General features: G+C 44.4%; 1 protein-coding gene across 2 annotated transcripts in view; it reads left to right on the forward strand.

The window, feature by feature from the left end:
* LOC122556887 (neuropeptide Y receptor type 2-like) overlaps positions 1-14521 on the forward strand; it is a 136285-nt gene extending 121764 nt beyond the window's left edge. For both annotated transcript variants that reach the window (XM_087995149.1, XM_043704147.2), the window contains exon 2: positions 8802-14521. In XM_087995149.1, the coding sequence (XP_087851275.1) occupies positions 8836-9993 (1158 nt within the window). In that variant the 5' untranslated portion in view covers positions 8802-8835 and the 3' untranslated portion in view covers positions 9994-14521. The remainder of the gene's footprint in view (positions 1-8801) is intronic.
* Positions 14522-16808: the final 2287 nt, after the last annotated feature.

The raw sequence follows: 16808 nt of genomic DNA on the forward strand, positions 1-16808 counted from the left end.
CCCCGTCCAACACTGCCCCCACCCCGTCCAACACTGCCCCCCACCCACACGCCCCCACAACCCCGTCCAACACCGCCCCCTCCGCCTGCATGCATCCACAACCCCGTCCAACACCGCCCCCCCGCCTGCACGGCCCCCCAATCCCGTCCAACACCGCCCCCCCACCCACACGCCCCCCCAATCCCGTCCAACACCGCCCCCCCAACCCTGTCCAACACTGCCCCCCACCCATATTGGCCCCCCAATCCCGTCCAACACTGCCCCCCCAATCCCGTCCAACACCGCCCTCCAAACCCTGTCCAACAGCCCCCCCCATCCCCCTCCCGCTCCCCCAATCCTGTCCTACACCGCATCCGCCTACTGCCCCCAGTCCTGTTCAGCACTGTCCCCCCGAGGGGCCATCCTCCCAACAGTATCCTCATGGTATACCTGTTTGAGAGGGACTCCTGCACTGCCTGTCCATACTTCCTGGTGGTCACTGAACTCTGCCATTTCAAATCTTTTTGACTAAATTGACCTTATCAAATGCAGACAATAATGCAGGAACTGATTACACACGTTATCCACTCATCACCAAACTCAGGCCTTTCATTCCCACTCTCTATTCCCAGCAGACCAGAGTACAAAAAGTAAGTACTTTATGTCTTTCAATTACTACTCATTCAGTCTGCAAATCTGGTTCCTGAGCAGCCAAGCCGAGGTCACTTTTTTGGTCATAATGTCAACTCCAGAACTCCGCTAATAGATTCAAGAACAGCTTGTTCCCCGCTGTTAACAGACCTATCATATTCGAGTTGATCTTTCTCTGCATCTTCTCTGTAGCTGTAACACTATATTTTGCATTCTCTTCTATTACCCTGATGTAGTTATGTAAGATATGTTTTGTTTGGTGAATATACAAAACAATACTTTTCCCTGTGTGTTGGTATATGTGACAATAATAAATCAAATCAAATCATTCACTCTGACTGAGCCCGTTTCTCAGGTATTTATCCTCCTGTTTGACCTCTTTTGCTCTGTTGCTGCCTCTGTTCCTGCTTGGACTTTTGCTTCACAAGCCTATGTATTCTCTGTCCAAAACTACCCCTCACCTTGCTCCATCTAGTTTAAATCCTTCTCTGCAGCCTAGTTATTCAGTTTGTTCAAACATTGATCCCAGCATGTCTACAGGTGAAGCATGTCGACTGGAATATTTCTTTTTTACTCAGTACTAGTGCCAAGCAACTGAACCTCATGCCTCCCAGATCAGTCTTTGATACAACCATTTATGTTCATCGAGGCCACTTTGCCCTTGACTCGGATACCAATCCTGAGATTAGTACCTTTTGAGTTGTGCTTTTTAAATTAGATCCTAATTCCTGAACATCTCTCAGCAGAATGTCCTTTTGAGTTCAATTAATGTTGTTGACAACTGAATCCTTTCACTTCCACTCTAAGTTCCTCTGCATCCCTGATTTGATGTCTTTAACCCTGACTTGGACAGGCAACAGAGACTTCAGGGATACCTGCTCCTGACTCCAGAGAACTTTAACTAACCACAGTTTCACACTGTCCCCTGCTGACTGCATCCCCCACTTCAATGGCTCCCTGTACTACAGTGCCACAGTCATTGTGTTCATCCTTCCTGCACTCTGTTTTCATCCCAATGTCTTTCCAGAGCCTAGGGATTATTGACAATTGCTGGGATTGAGGCTCTTGAGAGCTTGGATCTTGATACTTGCCTCACCTGCAGTCTCGCACTTCTGTCCCTGATCACAGACTAAATCTGAATGACTTGATATGGAGAGTTTGACTGCCTCTTGAAGCAAATTGTCTGGGTAATTTTCCCCGCCCCCCTTGATGTCGTGGAATGTCTACCACTCAAACTATATCTCCAGAACTCGGGTCTGAAGTTGCTTGGGCTTAAACACTTGCTGTATCAATGTTCACTGTGGATCACCTCTGTATCCAGAAGCTTCAACATGCTGCAGCAACACATCACCTATATAATTAATCACTGATATATCTCTGTTCTTTATATGTCACTGTAATTTTTTTTTACACTAGCATCAATCTTATACCTAATAGACTATTTTTAAAGAAAAGAAAGTAAAAGGCCAGGAACCTAAATGCAAACTGAAACCTTACTTTTACATCAAGTCTAGGAATGCTCACTGCTGAAAATCTGTTGCTGGAAAAGCGCAGCAGGTCAGGCAGCATCCAAGGAGCAGGAGAATCGACGTTTCGGGCATGAGCCCTTCTTCAGATTCCTGAAGAAGGGCTCATGCCCAAAACGTCGATTCTCCTGCTCCTTGGATGCTGCCTGACCTGCACTTTTCCAACAACACATTTTCAGCTCTGATCTCCAGCATCTGCAGTCCTCACTTTCTCCTAGGAATACTCACTGATCCTACACACTCTCCCCTGCTACTTAACTCCTTGAGATGCTTAACCTCAGAACTCTATGGCACGTTGTGCTACGTAGCACTAAGCTGTGCATTTTTACATGCTGTCAACAAACAGGGATTTATCTGAGTCACTTAATGAGGATTCAGTTTCAGTTGATTCAATTAATCTACACTGCAAGCCTTGAAAGGAAAAGCCTGTTTCAGGCTAATATCCCCACAATTTAAACTGTAGATTTCAGCCAACTGCAACTGCAATTAGATTTGCACAAATTAAAGATTTAGACTTTCTTCATCAGAAAATGCAAACAGTCAATTGTAACTTGGGCTGAGTTTAACAAGCAATATTCGTAGTGAAGTGACATAATGAGGAGCGAAGGGATGCAGGTCTAAGGATGGCTTTCTGCTGTTTACGGCAGAGAGTGCCAAGGGCCATTAAACAACAGAACCAGAATTGGAGACTTGAATTGCAATCAGAATTGGGATGCAGAAAGCTCAGAGAGTTGTAGGACTGGACAATGCTACTATGGTATGAAAGAGGTGAGATTGATGCATGTATTTCATAAACAAGGATGGGAATTACAAACCTGAGTGCAGATCACAGTGGTGATAACTGAGTTGGACTTGTTGGAAGTTAATCTCTTGGCACAGGGTTTGGATAACTATGGAGGATGGAAAGTGGGAGAATCAGCAGGAGAGCTTTGGGAAAGTTTCAGGTTAGCAAAACCTTGATTGAGGATTCAGGAGCAGATCCTAATTGCAATGGATTCTGTAAAGTTTTGCAGTTGCTGAAAGACGTTATAAATCATTTCAACATTTTACAGTTTTGTGCACACGTTTTGGTCTCCTTACTTGAGAAACGATGTACTAACACTGGAGCGGGTACAGAGGAGGTTCACTAGATTGTTTCTGGAGTTGAGAGGGTTGCTTTATGAGGAGAGGTTGAGTAGACTGGGACTATACTCATTGGTATTTAGAAGAATGAGTGGGCATCTTATAGAAACGCATAAAATAATGAAGGGAATAGATAGGATAGAAGCAGGAAGGTTATTTCCACTGGCAGGTGAAACTAGAATGAGGGGGCGTAGCCTCAAAATAAGGGGGAGCAGATTTAGGACTGAGTTGAGGAGGAACTTCACCCAGAGGGTTATGAATGTGTGGAATTCCCTGCCCAGTGAAGCAGTTGAGGCTTCCTCATTGAATGTTTTTAAGGCCAGGACAGATAGATTTTTGAACAATAACTGAATTAAGGATTGTAGGGTGAGTGCGTGGATAAGTGGGGCTGAGTCCACAAAAAGATCAACCATGATCTTATTGCACAGTGGAACAGGCTTGATGGGCCAAATGGCCTACCTGTGCTCCTATTTCTTATTTCTTCAAGTTTACTCATGATCCATATTTAAATCCGTGTGATCCACAAATATACTATAATATGATGTTACAACACACTGTGAATGAACTAATTCCACTAATAATGATTTATTAATGAGTTTATTGAATAATAGCAGACAGTAGTCTGACTGATTGCCCAATATCTCCATAAAGCGCTGACTGCAATTGATGTACCACCTCTTAAAAGGTAAAATCACCATAATTCTACCAGACAATAACGCTACTCTCTGATTAGAGTGAGATAACAAATGGTGGTTTAACCTGAGGGCTGCCACACCTCAGGTGAGAGGAGAGGTTGAGAAGGAAAGTCCTTTATGGTAAAGTTGAACTCATGCTGTTGACATCACTCTGCATTAGGAACTAGTCATGGTAGGGACTCATAAAGTGCTTCAGTCACAAAGTAAATCTTTGAGAAATAATTTGCTTCCAACACACCCAGACATCGCTGGAATTGGATGACCAGAGATGAGTGGCTCTGGTATTGACCATTGAGTCATCAATTGGTAGAGGATGCTGTCTGTGGTCCTGTACTGTTGGCAAGTCGGCATTGACCGGTTGAGTAGTGTACTTGAGAGTTCTGCTTTTGTGAACATAATATTTTCACTCCGTTCATTCCTTTTCAGCTCAGTGCACTTCCAACCTGATGAAATGCTCACTGATGGGATGGAATTTGACATTTGGCGCAGTATGGGGGCGATTCCAGCTCTGGGGCATGCAGATTCTGCACAAAGTGCATTAGAATTGGCTGATCTGATAATGAATGGCCCAGATTTTTCTGTTAAAGTAATGGTGAGGCTTATGGTGTTTGACATTATTTACATCTGCGTGGTACAGCACCTTCCTACGAGGGACAGGTGCACAGTTAAACACCAATATATGAAAGCAACTGTCTAAGATTCATTGTTCTACAGCTTCCTCTGTGAAGCCAACATTCCCCTGTCTAGTTCACTGTGGGAGCACATTGGGCAGTGTGTGGTTACTGGATATTTAGGTTTAAATGAACTGAAACTTAATCTCTGTAGTTAGTCCTTGCAATATATTGTTACAGAATTTACTGTCAGTCGATTGAACTGTGTGGTAGACCTGTACTTGTATGCTTGGGTATTTTTAAAAGCACATTCAGTGGCAGGTTGTTGAACATGTGAGCTGGACAGTGGGTATCTGTAATTAACCTGCTACAGATAGCTATGACTTTGCATTTCACTTAATGGAGCATTATGAAGAAATGACAATTGTGAATGAGTTTCAAGCAATGTATCTGGCAACAGGAAATAACCATTAAATGTTATATACCCTTAAAACAGCTATTGTTAGAAATTTTCAAGATTGTGAATTTGAAATTGAATGTTTTTACTTCACCTTTCTGCCAGTTTGCATTTTCTTAATTCAAATTTTCTTTCGTCTCTCTCTCTCCCCTCTTTCCTGATCTAGCATTGAATTCACCCACTTTAATTTGTATTCCTTTGCAGTTCTCATTCTCTATTCTTTCTACTTGGTTTGTTGAGGAGATACACAGATATTTGACCTGTTCATTACAGATACCCACTGTCGCTCACTGTCCTGCTACCAGCTTACATATTCAACAAGCTGCTGCAGAATAAGTTTTTAAAAACCCAAAGCATACAAGTACATGTCTAGCAAACTGGAAGGACAGTTCAATTTGACTAACAGCAAATAAGGACAATAATTTCATATTATATCTTTACAAAGTAAATTCAGTTTCCCACACCTTCAGCGAATCTCGTTCTGCTACTCCAGACTGGCAATAAAGATCTGGGGGAAAACATTTCCTGTGGGGATATTTTGGACAGTTGAATCTGAAATTCTGTTGAAGTGGCTCATTTTTCTGAAGTTCAGTTACACTCAAGCTACCTGCCAGACCCATTAACACAACCCAAAAATAAAAACAGGAGCAGGCGGAGGCCAATCAGCCCCTTGGGTTTTCTCCAATGAGCAACGAGATCATAACTGACCTGCTCCAGGCCTCAACTCTTCCTTCATGCGAGCTCTTCATACTCTTTGACTCCTCGATATTTTGAAAATCTATCTTCCTCCTTTTCAAATACCTTCATTGATCTAGTCTCCACAACTCCCTAGGGTAGAGAATTCCAGACATTTGCTCACCTCTGGGAGAAAACAAAATCCCCTTGTATCTTAGTTGTACATGAGTGCCCAGTTATCTTAATAACTGTCTCCTCTCATTCAAGATTCCTCCATTACTGTAAACATTTTTGCAATGCCCAGCTTGTCAAACTCCTCAGAACCTTGAATGTTTCAAGAAGATCAGTCCTATCTAAACTCGGCTGAATAAAGGTCTAACCTATTTAGATGTTCTTGATAAATCAATCCTTCCTTCCCAGGACTCAGCTTTGTGGACCTCTTCTGTAATACTTCCAATGCCGATCATCCCTTCTGAAATATGGGAACCAAAACTGTCCACAGTACTTCAGCTCCAGCCTCATCCACAGCCTCGACAGTAACGGGCCTTCCCTGCTTTTAATCTCCAATACCCGAGCGATAAACCCAAATTTCTGTTTGAACATAGACCAGAAGTATGAGCAGAAGTAAGGCATTCAGCCCATCAAGACTCAAGGCCAAGGGCTGTCAGGCATAGTGTAATTTTTAATATAACACCCTTCTGTATGAGTTTCCTCAAGTTCTTATCCAAGCTGGTTTTGTCCGGTTGTCTGTGCGCCGCATTTGGAAGACTGAGAGAGAAATGCTCCCAAGATTCCTGAGCAAATTTTCCTTGTTCAGACAATCCTACAAAAGAAAACCCCCAGAGGCTGTTTGTCTAATCCTTGCTGCATTTTGAGAGCTCTTGCTGCGTGTAAATGGCTGTTGCGTTTGTTCCTGTAAATTGCTGCACTTCAAAGCAATTAGTATTAGTTGCAGCAGTTTGAGGCTTTACTGAGAGGTGTGATAATAAGCCGTAGATCAGAAAGTCGCTTTTTATTCCAACCTTGCCTTTCTGTTGTATTCATGCATAAGCGATCTTTTTAAAAATGCTCTTGACCTTTTTCCAGGTGTGATCACTTTTGGCAATGCTTTTTATTTTTGATTCATTCTTGCAGTTTGGACATTACTTATTACCCAATATTCGTTACCCCTTCAGAAGGTGATGGTGAGGGGAGACCTTTTGCAAGCGTTGGAGTCTGTGTGGTGTTGGATCACCCACAGTGCACTTTTTGGTCAATTAATGTTGTTCCGCTTGACAATGGTGACATCTTACCCTTTGCCTCTGTTATTTTGAAGAGTTTGTTATATTTCTGCGTTAATTGCCCATGAAAATGAAGCCCGGTTGTTAATAAGCAACATTTCACCTCTCTGGGAACAATTTAAACTGTTAATTGTGACAGTCTTAGAGTAATGCTGCATGGAAACATATTCTTTGGTCCAACCAGTCCAGAGATGATAAGAACACCAAGTTTAAGACTTTATTTTTTTTTCTTTCCCTTTCTGTCTCTAATTTGTCTTGCTCTCTCAGTCTATCCTTTAGCCCATTACTAATTAAAAACCTATTTATCACCTCCTTAAATTTACTCAATGTACCATCCTCCACTGCACTCCAGGGTAGCAAACCCAACAGATTTGTGATCCTTTCCTCATTTCCATTTTAAATCTGCCACTCCTTCACCTAAAATTATTAACTGTCATTCCAGATTGCTCCACGAGGGGGAATATCTGCTTTACATCTACCTTGTCAATCCCCTTCAGCATCCTACATAGTTCAATTGGATTTCCTCTCATCTTTCTAAACTCAAGTGTAGACCTGAACTACTCAATGTCTATAAGACATGCCTTTCACTGAAATGAATCTAGTCAACCTTCTCTGAACTGTCTCCAATGCATTTACACCTGTCCAAAACTGTACACAGTATTCTGGAGGTTGTCTCACCAATTCAGGTTGTCTCATTTCTGAGGAAGTGCTCATGCCTGAAACGTCGATTCTCCTGCTCCTTGGATGCTGCCTGACCTGCTGCGCTTTTCCAGCAACACATTTTCAGCTCTGATCTCCAGCATCTGTAGTCCTCACTTTCTCCGAGTTGTCTCACCAATGCCTTGTAGAATTGCAACAACACTTCCCTGCCTTTATACTGTGTTCCTTTAACAATAAATGCCACATTCTATTTGCCCTTCTTATTACCTGCTGTACCTGCATGTGCTTTTTGGGACTCCTGCACTAGCACACCCAGATCCCTCTGCATTTTGAAATTGCTCTCAATTTAGATAGTAAGTTGCCTTTTTATTCTGACCAAAATGTTTAACCTCACACTTAACCACATTAAACCCGATCTGCCAAATTTTGGTCTATTCTCCTAACTTCTTTAGTGGATAAGTTCTTATTTCTTCACTGCAGCTTACTTTCCTACCTATTTTAGTGTCAACTGCAAATTTGACTGTACTATATTGGAGGTGTGGTTCAGTGGCTAGCAGTGCCAGGGACCTGGATTCAATTCCAGCCTCAGGTGACTGTCTGTGTGGAGTTTGTACATTCTCCCCGTGTCAGTATGAGTTTCCTCCCACAATCCAAGATGTGCAGGTTAGGTGGTTTGGCCAGGCTAAATTGCCCAAAGTGTTCAGAGATGTGTATGTTAGGTGCATTAGTCAGGGGTAAATATAGGGTCTGGGCAGGTTACTCTTCGGAGGGTCAGTGTGAGCTTGTTGGGCCGAAGGACTTGTTTCCACACTGTAGAGATAGTCTAATTTTTTTTGTCCCTTTCTGTGCTTGATTTGATGCTCATCCACCCTCATTTTGTACCCTTGCTGTGATCGCAATCATTAAATCGGTTATGGAAACATACATCGTTGGCCACTTTGTTCATTGAAGTCTTAGGTATTTCATTGGCTTCACTACAGTGTAACTACTTTATATTGCCAACACGTTAACCATACAAGGAGGTTTTGAACTGACATATGAAGGAACAAGTCTAAATAATGACGTATGTGGCAACATGTTCCTTGTCTTGTACGTTCTCTCCCAGTCACCCCCAAACCTTTAAACAATGTCCTTGTCATTCACAGGGAATGGTACCAGATCAATTCAGAACAGGCCACGATGCATCCGACCAGTGCAAGCAATGTCACAGAGACTGTGGAGGGAAACAATTGGAACACTTCCAGAGAGTGGCACTTGATGAGCATTGATCAGTCCAGAAACATGGTCTACCCATCCATGGCTGAGAGTACCAAGCTTCTCAGTGTCCAGATCACCCTTATTATGGCTTATGCATTGATCATCCTCCTGGGCCTGGTGGGAAACTCCCTGGTCATTTATATGATCATAAAGTACAAAACCATGCGAACTGTCACCAACTTCTTCATTGCCAACCTGGCCTTGGCTGACCTCATGGTGGACACACTCTGCTTGCCATTCACCTTGGTTTATACTCTCCTGGATGAATGGAAACTTGGAGCTGTCCTTTGCCACCTTGTCCCTTACGCTCAGGCTTTAAGTGTCCATGTGTCCACTCTGACTCTAACAGTGATCGCTCTGGACCGCCATCGATGCATCGTCTTCCATTTGGACAGCCGCATTTCCAAGAAGTTCAGCTTCATAACCATTTCCATGACCTGGTTGGTGTCGGCTATCCTTGCCGGGCCATTGGCCATCTTCAGGGAGTACAAAATCGTCGACTTGCAGCCCATTAACCTGCAGATTGTGGTCTGCTCTGAGAAATGGCCCAGTGGGAACACCCAAGATGGAACCATCTACAGTATCTCAATGTTCATCCTACAATACGTGCTGCCGTTGAGCATCATCAGTTACGCCTACATTAGAATATGGATCAAGTTAAAGAACCATGTTAGTCCGTGCGCGCGGAGTGACAGTCATTACCGACGGAGAAAAACCACCAAAATGCTTGTGATGGTGGTGGTGGTCTTTGCAGTCTGCTGGCTGCCCTTGCACACCTTCCAGCTGGCCAGCGATCTGGACAAGCGCCTCTTTCAGTTCACAGAATACAAGCTGCTCTACACCATCTTCCATGTGCTGGCCATGTGCTCCACCTTCGCCAATCCCCTGCTGTACGGCTGGATGAACAAGAACTATCGCAACGGCTTCATCTTCTTCTTCCGCTGCAACCACAACGTGGACAACCTCAACAACGTGGAGACGTCAGTCAAGGCCAGGCTGCACCCTTTCAGGGTGGAAGCTCACAATGGTAGCCTTTGCAATTACAGGGCTACGAATGGACATCCACCAACAGAGGTTTAGTGGGGGGCTGGGGGCTGTGGTTTTGGGGGGAGTCGGGTGAATGTGGGATTTCACCTTCTACACAGTCAACAGTATTGATAGCACCTCGTATGGATCAGGCTGTTTGTAGTTCTCCTTCTGGTCAGTGGTCGACATTGTCCAACTAAGCTGCGATTGATTAATGGAGTAACGCTAAGTAAAATAATCCACACTGTCACTGACTTACTTTTTGATTAATGCATGAGCATCTTTGGCCAGGTTAAACTTCATTACCCAGCCCCATATTTTGAAGGAAGTGGTGAGCAGACTGGCGCAGCAGGAAGGTGTGTTTGTTTTCTTTCTTCCCCTCTTTCTCCCACACTACCACCTAATTTTTCCCCAGCACCCATGTCGCGTGTTTGTGCAGGTGTGAGCACAGTGAAGAACAACAAGTGTGTAAATCTTTATTTATATTCCACCACCAGGAAGAAAGGAAACACCCAAGTGGTCAGTGACAAGCAGTGCCCTTCTCAAAAGGCAATGCTGCCTGATCAAACAGTGAAGGGGAGGGCAGGGGTTAAACCAAAATAGTATTGGAGGGGGAAATAAAACACTCCACTCCCTGCGGTGCCCACTTCTCCCTGAATAGCTCAAGGGACTTGATAGACACTATGTGCTCCTTCTCCAGGGACACCCGGGCTCTGACATACACGCGGAAGAGGGGAAGACAGTTGGCCCTAATGACCCCCTCCACTGCCCGCTGCCTGGACCTGTTTATGGCCAGTTTGGCCAGGCCCAGGAGCAGGCCCATGAGGAGATCTTCTGACCTGCCCTCCCCCCTTCGCACAGGGTGCCCAAAGATCCGGAGCGTGGTGCTAAAGTGCAGCCGAAAGCAGAGGACAAGGTCTTTAAGAAAATCAAAAAGGGAGTGCAAATGCCCACACCCCATATATATATGGTCCACGGACTCCACAGCACCACAGAACAAGCAGTTGGGCTGGGAGTCTGTGAACCACCGCAATCCGCAGTTGTAGGAGACTGCTGCGTGCAAGCAGGAGGGTGTTGGGCACAGGCCCAGATGTTGATAGATCAAAACTACCATCTGCTGTTTGAGATCTCCTTTTCTGCAGCATTGTGGCTCAGTGGTTAGCATTGCTGCCTCACAGCGCCAGGGACCCAGGTTCGATTCCAGCCTTGGGTGACTGTCTGTGTGGAGTTTGCACATTCTCCCCGTGTCTGAGTGGGTTTCCTCTGGGTGCTCTGGTTTCCTCCCACAATCCAAAGATGTGCAGGTCAGGTGGATTGACTTTGCTAAATTACTCATAGTGTCCAGGGAGGTGCAGGTTAGGTGAGTTATCCAAGGTTAATGCAGAGTTGTGGGAAGAAGTGGGGTGCACTTCAGAGGGTCAGTGCAGACTTGATGGGTCGAATGACTTCTTCTTGCACTATAGGGGCAGCGAGTGGCTGACCTACGGTCAACCTTGTCCTTCAAAAACATACAGATTGTAGGCCTCTGTCTGCACTATAGGGCATCTATCATCCTTCTTGAGTTGCCACAGTCTCTGTGTTATTGACACATCCACAGTGTTATGAGAGCTGGAGTTCCAGGATTTTGCCGAGGCAATTGTCATGTTTTACATTATGTTATTGAAGTTTGAGAATTGAACCATGCTCTTTATCCACTTCAGTTCCCGTAATATCTTGAGGATTCTCTCTTCTCTTACCAATTCTGTCTAACATCTCACACGTTTCCCCACCCTGCCAATCCCTCTTGGCATTTTGTACATCTCTGTTAAATCTCAGCACAATCGCCTTTCACCTAAGCTTCCTCGTCCCTGGAAACATTCTGATAAGCCTCCTCTCCAGCTTCTCAAAGACCCTCACATCCTTCCCAAAGTGTTGCGATATGACTAACCGTGTGTGGTTTGTTTTGTAGGCTGCCTCTTGCTGCACTCAGTCGCTGAAGGATTTGCCTGATCACATTCTGCAACCTCAAAGAAAAATGTAAACATTGTTTGTGAGCATCTGAGGAGCAGGAGAGTCAACGTTTCAGGCAGAATTCCTTCATCAGGGCTTCTGTCCGAAACATTGATTCTCCTGCTCCTTGGATGCACCCTGACCTGCTGCGACTTTTCAGCACCACACTCTCGGACTCTGCTCTCCAGCATCTTCAGTCCTCCCTTTCTCCTAGTAAACATTGTTTATGTCTCCCTGAACTTACCAAGTATTTCCAAGACTCCAGGTTTTCACATCTTTCCTCTATCTTTTACATAGAAGATGGACAGGCCATCCCAGGGATGAGCTCCAATGGACGAGATGATGGGTAGAACTTTGTGTCGGTGATGGGTGGTATTGCCCGCTAGTTGGAAAGCTGGCAAGCAATTTGCGTTACTGCCATCGGAGATGGTTCACTGAACTGGGTGGTTGACAGGGTGTGGTGGGTCATTAGGACCCAGGAGCAGAGTCTCCACCTGCTGAGAGCTGCTGGCCCATCAGAGAATGGCAGCTCTTTAGCTGAGTAGCGCCCCCAAGGAGGTGGTGGCCGCTACTGGAAATGACAACCTGCTAGCGGGTGAAGCCAAGGGGGATGTGAACCATACCACAGATAGGTAGTGACGGAAAGAGTTTAATGGATTTGCACTGGTGAGGTCAAGAATGTTGGTGGGAGATGGGGTCTTGTTGGAATCAGTAGCAAGGGCAGAGGAGTGTCTCCTGGGGGGGAGGGGCATTCCATCCTGTTACCTGGTCCCCAATCAGACCCCTGAGTGCTTTAAAGGAGGAATAATTGCTTTCCTTCCACCAGGATTGACAGGCCTACTGTACTCTTCATATGGCAACAGGTCCACTTGCAGCTAAGATAATATCATTGGCAACGTGATACAGCCTTTTAAAGTGACTAATTGTCCACTTAAGGGTCTCAATTGGTAGTACGGTGAGATGACTGAGCATGAGCTCTGCCTACCTGATTTAATTGGGATGGCATGGATACAAAACCAGTGTGCTACACCCCATTACTCTCCCTCTCTGATTAAATCCCTCGGTGTGCCCAAGCATGCCTTCAAAGAGGGTGGAAGATTCTAACTGGCGTTTCAGTTGGATTTGTCTCAATTTTGATTTTCCTTCTGTCAAAACCTGTAATATTAAATTGATTGAAGGTATGTGATTGAATCATGGTCATGGTCAGTGGGCCCTGCTGAGCACATCAAATACAGAGCTGTTCACTAAAATATAGTGATTCAATATATTCACTGACGTTTTTTATGGCATCGTTTTCTGAAACACCAAGCTCACCCAATTTTAAGTTCAACTTCAATAACAAACTTCTGTAATGACAAGCTATGATCTTCATAGCTCCTCTTCCTCGGTGACTTGCCAACCAGTGAAAATGTAGCCAGTTAGCGTCAGTGGTCATAGGGGATACTTCCCTTGTGAACTTTTATTTCACCCCACCCCCCCACGCTGTAGTTTAACCCAGTTGGAGCAGCTGTGCTGCTTTCTTGGCAGTGATCAACAAATCCAGCACTGGATGATGGACCAATGGTTGAGCAATGGATGCTTTCCAATGGTAGGAAGAAGTAATACCACTTCCATCTGAGGTCAGAGATGCTGAGGCCAAAAACCTCAAGCAATTCCAAAGGATGGAGTGAGAAATAGTAGCTGTCTAGACTCAAGGGGTCAAAGCCAGGAGCCGGTCCAAGCACAATTGCCCATTAAGCCCACCCTGAGGATCGCCGATGTTAAGAGTATTTAAATGGGCATTGGCCATATGGATAATAATGGAACAGTGTAGTTTAGATGGGCATCAGATTAATTTCACAAGGGTGACGCAACATCGAGGGCCGAAAAACCTGTACTGTGCTGTATGTTCATTCACTTGCCTGTATGTTTGGACACAAGGCCACTCCCCAGTATCTGTGCCAAATGTCCAATACCTTGTACTCAAGGTCACTGCCCGGTCACAATACCTGGCCTCTTTTTAACACAATCTCAAAGCTGCTGTTTATTTCCCATCTCAACTCTCTCCTGAGGAAGTGGTGATGAAGCTTCTTTGTGAATGAAGGCACAGACTGAGTCTTTTGCAAAGCCATTTCATGGGAATTGAGGAGTTGAGCCTAATGCTGAGAGTGTAGAGTCATATATCGGTCAGACTGATTAAGGATACCGAAGTTCCTTCCCGCAAGGATATGAGACATTACCGGAACCTAACGACTTTGCAATCACTTTTACCTGGTGCAGTGAATTCTGAATTTTTAAAAACTGGATTTGAATTGTGAAACTGTTGTGATGCGACATTCGGCTTACATTCTCTGGATTACTAATCAGAAACAGACCCATTGCAGTCTCGTCTGATTCCACGTTCAGCACGTTTCTGTACAACTCCGGCTGAGATCACTGGTGACCAGATACATCAACCTGTCACTTTGAAGCCAGACATTAGATTTAATGTCAGCTGTTCCAGCGCCACCTGCTTTAAAAAAGATAACCGTTTGTCTAATTCTTCAAATTAAGTTATCTCCATGTTTTAAGGATCATGTTACTGTATTGGGAAAGTATTAAACTATTTTGTGCACCATAATTTGCATTTTAATTATTTTGTGTCACTTTGTTTTCCTAACCCAGTCCATCCAGGAGTGTCCCATCAGACAATCCCAGGGCAGGTACAGCATAGGGTTAGATACAAAGTAAGGCTTTCTCTACTCTTTTAAACAGAAGGTAAATGTCCTTCAACATTGTCACCATCAAACACCACCAGAGCAGGGACAAATGTGGGATTGAATACAGAGGAAGATTTTCACTGTGCTCTTTAAACATTACTAGGTCAGGGGTTAAGAGACAGAGTAAAGCTTCCTCTACACTGTCCTCATCAAACACTCCCAGAGCAGGTATAGCATAGAGTTAAATACAGAGTAGAGCTTACTCTCTCAAACTGAAGCTAAAGCTACATCTACATTGTTTCCATCAAACACTCCCAGGACAGGGACGACACGGGGTTATATACAGAGTGATGTTCTCTCTATGTTGTCCCCAGTAACAGGCCTGGGGCCGGTACAGCAGGGGTTCAGATACAGATTAAAACTTCCTCCACTCTTTCCATCTGAAAGTAAAGCTCCCTCACCCCTGCTCCCATCTAACACTCTCAGGACAGGTACAGCATCAGGTTAGATACAGAGTAAAGATCCTTCTAATCTTTTAAATGAAAGTAAATCTCATTCTACACTGTCCCCATTAAACACTCCCAGGGAAAGGACAATGCGTGGTTAAAGACTGAATAGATCTCATTGTTGTCATTTCGCTTCGAAGTCTGATCATTGAGGGTTCAAAATCTTGCTCCAGGACTTAAAGACACAAAATCAATGCTGCTATTTCAATGCAGTACAGAAGGTGTGTACGGTGTCAAAGGTGTTGTCTTGCAAATGAGGAGTTACAGGTATGCAATTTTCTCTTTCTATCTCTGACCTATCCAACACTCCAAGGCCAGGCACAGCGCAGATTAGATAGATAGTAATGCTCCACCCTCAAAATCCCATTAAACACTCAGAGGGCAGATATAAAACACAGGCATTGACTCTCTTCCATAGGCACTGCTCCTCACTAGGCCAGGGGCTCCATAGACAACATCTCTCAATAGGGGACTAGAAAACTTGGAGTTCCTTTATCAAATCCAGCCACCACTGCGTCACATTTCAGTGACAGATATCATATTGAAAGATTGTTGATTTGTTCCCAGACCAATCTCTTCCTCCATCTGGAAGCAGCTTAATGTACAAGATAATAAGTGCAGCTCACCAATTAAACAGGACGGGAGACGGTGGAGAAACATATTTTCCATTTGAAATTACCAGAAATGTTTTTTGGTAAATTAGAAAGCATGGTTCCTGCTGGGCTGATAGATGAGGGATTATGAACAGCATGAGAAAAAGAGGCAGCTCCTGCATAGACCTAACATATTGGAGACACACTGGGCTGTCGCGCATCAGTGAGCGCACACAATCCTAATGATAAACAAGATGGACTGTTTATTCAAGCTGTGCGCCTATGACATCAGCAACAGCAACAACTTTAATTTCTATAGCACTTCTAATACTGTGAAACAGCTCCTCATTGGAGTGTGATGAAACAATATTTGATGGTGAAGCATGAAAGGAAGTGTCAGTCTTGTTTAAGACAAAGTCAGGAGTCACATGACACCAGGTTATAGTCTAACAGGTTTATTTGAAATCGAAGAGTGTGGCGCTGGAAAAGCAGAGTTGGTCAGGCAGCATCCAAGTCGCAGGGGAATTGACCTTTCAAGGGTAGCCCCTTCATCAGGAATTGCCTGATGAAGAGCTTATGCTCGAAACGTCAATCCTCCTGCTTCTTGGATGCTGCCTGACTGGCTGTGCTTTTCTAGCACCACACTCCGGACTCTGATCTCCAGCATCAGCAGCCCTCACTTTCTCTGGGTTTATTTGAAATGACAAGCTTTCAGAGCATTGCCCCTTCCTCACCTGAGAGCAAATTACATGGTCTAATATCAGGCTGACTGAAGGTATGGCCACTAATGAAGGCAAATTAAAATCAAGGATGTGCAAGAGGAGCAGCAGAAAGATGTAGTGTTGGGGATCTCCAGATATTGGGAAGGGTGTGTCCATGGAAGGATTTAAGCAGAAGGATGAGAAATGTAGAAGTGAGGACTGAGATCTATGTAATGGATCACACGTTACGGAAGGAAGATAGGAAATTGGGGTGGAGAAACCTATCAGCCATGATGGAATAGCACAGAGCAGACTCGATGGGATGAATGGCCTAATTCTGCTCTTAAATCTTACATCAATGTAAACTCTATTCCAACTCTCACACGCCACAAAAAAATCCAT

This window comes from Chiloscyllium plagiosum, unplaced genomic scaffold (genome assembly GCF_037043375.1).
Source record: "Chiloscyllium plagiosum isolate Xiang-an unplaced genomic scaffold, Cpla_swu_hap1 HiC_scaffold_16, whole genome shotgun sequence".
Taxonomy (NCBI): Eukaryota; Metazoa; Chordata; class Chondrichthyes; order Orectolobiformes; family Hemiscylliidae; genus Chiloscyllium; species Chiloscyllium plagiosum.